Here is a 9802-nt window from a genome sequence, read left to right as displayed (position 1 = left end):
GAGTGAAAAACAGTGATCTCAGAATTTCCTCTATAATAAATTTATAAGAATAGCCTCATTTGAGGGGCCCCTGGGTGGCTCAGATGGCTAAGCATCTGCCTTTGGCTCAGGTCATGATCCCAGGATCCTGAGATAGAGCCCCACATCAGGCTCCCTGCTCGGTGGGGAGTCTGCTTCTCCCTCTCCCACTCGCCCTGCTTGTATTCCCTCTCTTGCTGTCTCTCCCTCTCTCTCTGTGTGTGTCAAATAAATATTTTTTTGTATTTTTTTCATTTATTTTCAGCATAACAGTATCATTATTTTTTCACCACACCCAGTATTTTTTAAAAATCTTTTAAAAAAAAGAATAACCTCATTTGCAAAACATAATTTATTCCATAAAACTAGTACAGCCCATAATTCTGTGAGATAAGTGGAAATCTTCAAATTATTTCTGATTGGAGGTTGGAAATAACTTGGAAATTAAGAAAACAAAAAAGAAAAAAATATTGGCTATCAAAAGGAGCAGAGGGGTGCCTGGGTGGCTTAGTGGGTTGGGCCCATGAGTTGGCTCAACTCATGATCTCGGGGTCCTGGGATCTAGTCCCACATCAGGCTCTCTGCTTGGCAGGGAGCCTGCTTCCCCCCTCTCTCTCTCTGCCTGCCTTTCTGCCTACTTGTAATCTCTCTATGTGCATCAAATAAATAAATAAAATCCTTTTTTAAAAGGAACAGAAAGTTTAATGAAACAGTTGAACTTAAGAAAACATGACTCTCCAGGGCACAAATACAGGGATTGAGTTCTTATTTCATGATCCTATCAAAGATTAACAATTTCTGTCTGTTAGGAATAACAGGTACTTTTGGGGGGAAAAAATGGAACTTTCATGGCTTCCTTCTGAAAAATACATTTAGAGCCCCCTTTATGTCTCTGTTCCTCAAACTGTAGATGAAGGGATTCAGCATGGGTGTGACCACTGTGTACATCACTGAAGCCATTGCACTTGAGTGGGAGCTTTGGGGAGCAGCAGAGCTAAGGTACACTCCTAGGCCTGTACAGTAAAATAAGGAGACAACGGAGAGGTGAGATGCACAGGTGGAAAATGCTTTGTACTTCCCCTGAGTTGTTGAGATCCCACATATGGAGGAAACTATCTTAGAGTATGAGTAAAGGACCCCAGCCAGGGGAGCAGCAACCAGCAGCACAGTTGCAAAATACATCACCATGTCATTAAGAAAGGTATCAGAACAAGCAAGTTGGATCATCTGATTGAGTTCACAGAAAAAGTGGGGGATTTCTACCTCTGTACAGAAGGACAGCCTCAACACCATTAGGGTTTGTAACAGTGAATGCAGAACACTCATGATCCAGGACACTAAAACCAATAGTCCACAGAGCCGGGGGTTCATGGTGACCATGTAATGTAGGGGGTGACAGATGGCCACAAAGCGGTCATAAGCCATCACAGTCAGGAGGAAGTTGTCCAAACCTACAAAAAGTATGAAAAAGTACATCTGTATGATACAACTTTCATAAGTTATGACCTTTTTCTGCGTTTGTATATTCACCAGCATCTTAGGGACAGTGGTGGAGGTGAAACAGATGTCTACAAGGGACAGATTGGCCAGGAAGAAGTACATGGGGGTGTAGAGGTGGGAGTCTGAGCTGACAGCCAGGATGATGAGCAGGTTCCCAAGAATGATGACCAGGTACATGGATAGAAACAGACCAAAGAGGAAGGGTTGCAGTTCTCGTTCCTCTGAAAATCCCAGAAGAAGAAATTCTGAAATTTGTGTATCATTCTCCAGTTCCATGTCACTGATGTGACTACAAAAACAAAAAAGAAAGAACATGACAAAATCATGCATTATGAACCTGGCAAGTGCATTATTTTTTATATTCTTCACCTCAAACAATTAATATTTATGTTTATATGGCACATAATAAAAACACTAAAAACTAGGAATAGAAGGAAACACTCTCAACATAAAGCCATTCATGAAAACCCACAGCAAACATGGTTCTCACTGGGGATAGAGGGAACATTTTTCCTCTATGATCAAGAACACGCAAGGATGCCCACTTTCCTGACTTCTACTCAACATAACACTGGAATTTCTAGACAGAGAAACTAAAGAAATAATGAGTGGCATCCAAACTGGAAAGGAAGAAATAAATTATGTGTGTAAATGATGTTCTCTTATATGTAGTAAATACCAAAGATGCCACAGACACTAACAAAACTATTAAATTAATTCAACCAAGTAACTGGATACAAAACCAACCCTCAAAAAATCTGTTGCATATCTATATAGGAGATGTGAAAATCTGAAAAGGAAGTAAAATAATTCCATCTATGTGACATCCAAATGAATAAGACTATCACCTCACACCAGTCAGAAAGGTTAGTATAGAAGGACAAGAAATGACAAGGTTTTTTAAGATTTTACTTATTCACTTGACAGACAGAGATCACAAGTAGGCAGAGAGAGGCAGGCAGAGAGAGAGAGGAGGAAGCAGGTTCCCCACTAAGCAAAGAGCCCAATGCGGGGCTCAATCCCAGGACTCTGAGATCATAACCTGAGCTGAAGGCAGAGGTTTAACCCACTGAGCGACCCAGATTCCCCAAGAAATGACAAGTTTTGAGGAGGCTGTGAAGAAGAGGACACATTCATGCACTTTGGTGGGAATGCAAACTGGTGTAGCCACTATGGAAAGCACTATGAGGTTCTTGAAAAAGTTAAAAATAGGAATACCACATGATCATATATTACACTTCTCAAACAAGACAAAAAGCACTCATTTGAAAATATATATGCACCCAAATATATAGTGGAAAAAAGACAGTCTCTTCAATAAATGGTGATGGGAAAACTGGACAGCTATAAGTAGAAGAATGAAACTCGACCATTCTCTTACACCATACACACAGATAAACTTGAAATGGATAAAAAACCTCAACATGAGACAGGAATCCATCAGAATCCTAGAGGAGAACATAGGCAGTAATCTCTTCGATATCAGCCACAGCAACTTCTTTCAAGATATGTCTCTAAAGGCAAAGGAAACAAAAGCAACAATAAACTTTTGGGTCTTCATCAAAATCAAAAGTTTCTGCACAGCAAAGGAAACAGTCAAGAAAACAAAGAGGGAACCCACAGAATGGGAGAAGATATTTGCAAGTGACAGTACAGACAAAAGGTTGATATCCAGGATCTATAATGAACTCCTCAAACTCAACATACACAAAACAGGCAAACACATCAAAAAATGGGCAGAAGATATGAACAGACACTTCTCCCATCAAGACATACAAATGGCTATCAGACACATGAAAAAATGTTCATCATCACTAGCCCTCAGGGAGACTCAAATTAAAACCACATTGAGATATCACCTTACACAAGTTAGAATGGCCAAAATTAAAAGACGGGAAACAACGTGTTGGAGAGGATGCGGAGAAAGGGGAACCCTCTTACACTGTTGGTGGGAATGCAAGTTGGTGCAGCCTCTTGGGAGATTGTGGAGATTCCTCAAGAAACTAAAAATAGAACTTCCCTATGACCCTGCAATTGCACTCCAGGGTGTTTGCCCCAAAGATACAGATGTCGTGAAAAGAAGGGCTATCTGTAACCCAATGTTTATAGCAGCAATGGCCGCGGTCACCAAACTGTGGAAAGAACCAAGATACCCTTCAAGGGACGAATGGATAAGGAAGATGTGGTCCATATACACTATGGAGTATTATGCCTCCATCAGAAAGGATGAATACCCAATTTTTGTAGCAACATGGACGGGACTGGGAGAGATTATGCTGAGTGAAATAAGTCAAGCAGAGAGAGTCAATTATCATATGGTTTCACTTATTTGTGGAGCATAACAAATAGCATGGAGGACATGGGGAGTTAGAGAGGAGAAGGAAGTTGGGGGAAATTAAAAGGGAAGGTGAATCATGAGAGACTATGAACTCTGAAAAACAATCTGAGGGGTTTGAAGTGGCGGGGGGATGGGAGGTTGGGGTAGCAGGTGGTGGGTATTATAGAGGGCATGGATTGCATGGAGTACTGGGTGTGGTGAAAAAATAATGAATACTGTTGTGCTTAAAATAAATAAATTTAATTTTTAAAAAATCTTTGGAGATGCTGATACTTATAGAAAATGGGTACACAATATATGGGTATATAATAATAATGGGCAAAACAAAATGGTGACCAAATATATGAGTTTTGCTCTAACACACTAGTAGCTTATGAAAGCAACATGAAAGCTCTTCCACACCCATCAGCCTGCCAAAAAATTTAAAGAGCTATCACATCAATTGGGATTGGAACTTTAAAACAGGTAGCAAAGTGGTACTCCTTAATTTTAATTGCAGAAATATGATGTGCTATAACATTTGGTGAAAATCTGGAAACAGCTATAAATATTAAAATATATATATATGTATTGTTTACTTCAGGGTTTCTCAATTTCAGCACTACTGACATTCTGGCCAAGATCATTCTCTGAGGTAGGGCCATAGGGAAGTTCTATTTTTAATTTCTTGAGAACAAGCATTTAAACAAAATCTCAAAATATTTTTGTATGATTGATATAATATCAAGTTAAAGAGAAAAAAATGTGAAAATTTTTCAAAAAAGCGTTAATGACACACCTGAAATACTATGCAATCACTGGAATAATGAATTAGGATTATACTTGTTGTGGAGTCTCTGGAAGGTATTATTGAAGGAGACAAGCATTTTTAAAAATGGAGAGGAGAAGGGAGTTGAGGGAAATTGGAGGGAGATGAACCATCAGGGAGATGCAAATTAAAACCACATTGAGATACCACCTTACACCAGTTAGAATGGCCAAAATTAGCAAGACAGAAAACAATGTGTGTTGGAGAGGATGTGGAGAAAGGGGAACCCTCTTACACTGTTGGTGGGAATGCAAGTTGGTGCAGCCTCTTGGGAGAACAATGTGAAGATTCCTTAAGAAACTAAAAATAGAACTTCCCTATGACCCTGCAATTGCACTCCTGGGTATTTGCCCCAAAGATACAGATGTCGTGAAAAGAAGGGCTATCTGTAACCCAATGTTTATAGCAGCAATGGCCGCGGTCACCAAACTGTGGAAAGAACCAAGATGCCCTTCAAGGGATGAATGGATAAGGAAGATGTGGTCCATATACACTATGGAGTATTATGCCTCCATCAGAAAGGATGAATACCCAATTTTTGTAGCAACATGGACGGGACTGGGAGAGATTATGCTGAGTGAAATAAGTCAAGCAGAGAGAGTCAATTATCATATGGTTTCACTTATTTGTGGAGCATAACAAATAGCATGGAGGACATGGGGAGTTAGAGAGGAGAAGGAAGTTGGGGGAAATTGGAAGGGAAGATGAATCATGAGAGACTATGGACTCTGAAAAATAACCTGAAGATTTTGAAGGGGTGGGGGGTGGGAGGTTGGGGAACCAGTTGGTGGGTATTAGAAAGGGCACGGGTTGCATGGAGCACTGGGTGTGGTGCAAAAATAATGAATACTGTTATGCTGAAAATAAAAAATAAATTTAAGACAATAAATACATTTTTTAAAAAAGAAATTAGAAAAAATAAAAAATAAATAAAAATAAAATTTTAAAAAAGTCTGCATGGGAGTTAAAGACCATTTACAATGAGCATAAGATTATATATACGCATATATATTTATACTATATATATGCATATATGTTTTTTATATATATAAATTTATGTGTATGAATATTTGTGTGTGCATGATATAGAAACATAACTTTAAGGAGGTCATGTGTTGTGATAAGCACTGGGTATTATATGCACCTAATGAATCTTTGAACATTACATCAAAAACTAATGATTTATTATATGTTGGCTAACTGAACATAATAAAAAAAAGAAACAAAGAGCTTAAGGAACAAAGGATAGCAGTTAGAGTGAGATTAGGTTAGGCACAACTGTTTGAAACACAATGACAATCTAAAACTATCTTTATAGAGCAGTATAAAATACTATTAATGTAATCACATCAATGTGGATTACTGATTTGAGATGAAAGCTAAAGGCTAGATAACAGAAAAACCTGGCTGGCTCAGTCAGGAGATTGTGTTGTTCTTGATCTAGGGGTTGTTCTCATTAAATTGGCTTAAAGGAATAAACGCCCTCCCTTGACTGCATATCCCTCCTGGCTGACATCCTAAATCTCTCATCCCCTTAATTGCAAAGGTGTTTGGACTCATGTTCTACTCTTCTTGGGACCACTTTCTGCCACCCATCACCACTCTTCCATCAGCACTACTTAATCCTCAACAATCTCCCCTGCGTAGATAATTTCAATGTTTACTTCTATCTTTAGGATCATAAATAAATCTATTCATTAGTTAATCAAGCAAGCCAACAACCACAGTGATGTCCCAATGCTGGACTAGGCTGGGTTGGCTCTCATGTGGCTTCAGGTAACTGTTCTCACCCTTCTTTCTCTCTGGCCCTTTCCTGCTGGGTTTTGGACTCACCTGCATGAGGGTCTCCATGAGGAAGTCTGAATTCCTCCCTCATGGTTGATGAAGGAAACTGAAGCTCTGTTCTCAAATAATACAGCAGAAATCTCCTAACCAGACCTAGGACTCCAGAAAAAATACCCAAGTCCCATTTCATCCAAGGTCATACCTGCTGAGAGGCAACAGCCAAAGAGATATTTACAGCTCCCTATCTCCTCTTTAGGCTTATTTCCCTCCTGTTACTTCAACCCCTGGGCACATCATCTCCCAGAGGACATTGCTCTATACAGATCAGAATACAGATAGGAATTTTTTTTTCCTGTCATTTCCCTGCACCCCAGAGACAAGTTTTTGAAGTCAAATGAATCCACTTATTACTCTTCCCCGAACTCACCCACCTCCCACAGAGCTAACCTCCTAGCACTTTATCCCAACCCTGAGTTAATGATATCTCCAAATCTAAGAGTGAAGAGTTTTTTCTTATTAGGTTCCTTTGGTTTCCCAAATATTGACTCCTGGTGGGACACAGCACTGATATCTCGAGAAGATTGCTATTCCCCTCCTTCAACAAAGTGAAGAAAGGTATTCCTTTTATGTAAAACCACAGGTACTACATTCCTTGACTTCCATGTCACTTTTGCCAAAACAGTAAGAGTTCAATGCTTTAACATAAATTAATACCTGTCTTAATTTATAAAACATATAGTGGGTGTATTTTTTAATTTAAACTCAATTAATTAAGATATAATTATTATATGTTTCAGGGGTACAGATCTATGATTCATCAGTCTTACACAATACCCAGTGCTTATTCAAGGCATACCCTCCCCAATGTCCATCACCCAGTCACCTCATCCCTCTACCCAACCTCTCTGCTAGCAGCCCTCAGTTTGTTTCCTGTGATTAAGTCTCATATGGTTGCCTCACTCTCTGTTTTCATCTTGTTTCATTTTTTTCCTCATATGGTTGCCTCCCTCTCTGTTTTCATCTTGTTTCATTTTTTTCCTCTCTTCTCCTATAATCTTATGCCTTATTTCTTAAATTTCACATATTGGTGAGATCATACGATAAATGTCTTTCTCTGATTGACTTATTTCACTTAGCAGAATACCCTCTAGTTTCATCCACATCATTGAAAATGGCAAGATTTCATTTTTTTGATGGCTGAGTAGTATTCCTGTGTGTGTGTGTGTGTGTGTGTGTGTGTAGATAGATAGATCATAGATGATAGATATAGATATCAATATATATCTATATCGATATCTCTATCTACCACCCCCATTCATCTGTCAATGGACATATAGGCTCCTTCCATAGTTTGCCTATTGTGGAAATTGCTGCTATAAACATTGGGGTGGAGGTGCCCCTTTGAATAACTACATTTGTATCTTTAGGGTAAATATCCAATAGTGCAATTTCTGGCTCATAGAGCAGCTCTACTTTCAACTTTTTGAGGAAATTCCATACTGCTTTCCAGAGTGCCTGCACCAGCTTGCATATCCACCAATAGAGTAAGAGGGTTCCCCTATCTCCACATACATACTCACCATCATCTGTCATTTCCTGACTTGTTAATTTTAGCCATTCTGCCTGATGTGAGGTGGTATCTCATTGTGGTTTGGATTTGTATTTCCCTGATGCCAAATGATGTTGAGCACTTTTTCATGTGTCTGTTGGCCATTTGGATCTCTTCCAAGGAAAAATGTCTGTTCATGTCTTCTGCCCATTTCTTGATTGGATTATTTTTTCTTTGTGTGTTGAGTTTAATAAATTCTTTATATATTTCGGATACAAGCCCTTAATCTTTTTTCCATTTATTTATTTTCAGCATAACAGTATCATTATTTTTCACGACACCCAGTGCTCCATGCAATCCGTGCCCTCTATAATACCCACCACCTGGTACCCCAACCTCCCATGCCCCCGCCCCTTCAAACCCCTCAGATTGTTTTTCAAGAGTCCATAGTCTCTCATGATTCACCTCCCCTTCCAATTTACCCCAACCCCCTTCTCTCTAACTCCTCATGTCCTCCATGCTTTGTTATGTTCCACAAATAAGTGAAACCATATGATAATTGACTCTCTTTGCTTGACTTATTTCACTCAGCATAATCTCTTCAGGTCCCGTCCATGTTGCTACAAAACATGTTGCCTTGCTGATGGAGGCATAATACTCCATAGTGTATATGGACCACATCTTCCTTATCCATTCGTCCCCTGAAGGGCATCTTGGTTCTATCCACAGTTTGGAGACCATGGCCATTGCTGCTATAAACATTGGGGTACAGATGGCCCTTCTTTTCACTACATCTGTATCTTTGGGGTAAATACCCAGGAGTGCAATGGCAGGGTCATAGGGAAGCTCTATTTTTAATTTCTTGAGGAATCTCCACACTGTTCTCCAAAGAGGCTGCACCAACTTGCATTCCCACCAACAGTGTAAGAGGGTTCCCCTTTCTCCACATCATCTCCAATGCATGTTGTTTCCTGTCTTGCTAATGTTGGCCATTCTAACTGGTGTAAGGTGATATCTCAATGTAGTTTTAATTTGAATCTCCATGAGGGCTAGTGATGATGAACATTTTTCATGTGTCTGATAGCCATTTGTATGTCTTTATTGGAGAAGTGTCTTTCCATATCTTCTGCCCATTTTTTGATATGATTGTCTGTTTTGTGTGTGTTGAGTTTCAGGAGTTCTTTATAGATCCTGGATATCAACCTTTTGTCTGTACTGTCATTTGCAAATATCTTCTCCCATTCCGTGGGTTGCCTCTTTGTTTTCTTGACTGTTTCCTTTGCTGTGCAGAAGCTTTTGATTTTGATGAAGTCCCAAAAGTTCATCTTCACTTTTGTTTCCTTTGCCTTTGGAGACATATCTTGAAAGAAGTTGCTGTGGCTGATATCGAAGAGATTACTGCCTATGTTCTCCTCTAGGATTCTGATGGATTCCTGTCTCATATTGAGGTCTTTTATCCATTTTGAGTTTATCTTTGTGTACAGAGTAAGAGAATGGTCGAGTTTCATTCTTCTACATGTAGCTGCCCAGTTTTCCCAGCACCATTTATTGAAGAGACTTCCTTTTTTCCACTGTATATTTTTTCCTGTTTTGTCGAAGATTATTTAACAAGCCCTTAATCTGATCTGTCATTTGAAAATACCTTCTCCCAATCTGTTGGTTGTCTTTTGGTTTTGTAGACTCTTTCCTTTGCTATGCAAAGATTTTATTTTGATTAAGTTCCAATAGTTCTTTTTTGCCTTTGTATCCTTTTCCTTGGAGATGTGTCTAGCAAGAAATTGCTGTGTCCAGTGTCAAGGAGGTT

General features: G+C 39.3%; 1 protein-coding gene across 1 annotated transcript; it reads right to left on the bottom strand.

Annotated features, from left to right (window-relative positions):
- Nucleotides 1–864: 864 nt before the first annotated feature.
- Nucleotides 865–1848, bottom strand: LOC309852916 (olfactory receptor-like protein OLF4; the record flags this gene model as incomplete). The annotated part of the gene is made up of 1 exon (XM_082710442.1): nt 865–1848. The coding sequence occupies one exon, from the start codon at nt 1846–1848 to the stop codon at nt 865–867; it is 984 nt and encodes a 327-aa protein (XP_082566568.1).
- Nucleotides 1849–9802: the final 7954 nt, after the last annotated feature.

Source organism: Mustela nivalis (assembly GCF_964662115.1).
Source record: "Mustela nivalis genome assembly, chromosome: 1".
Lineage (NCBI taxonomy): Eukaryota > Metazoa > Chordata > Mammalia > Carnivora > Mustelidae > Mustela > Mustela nivalis.
This window is presented reverse-complemented; position numbering and strand designations above follow the sequence as displayed.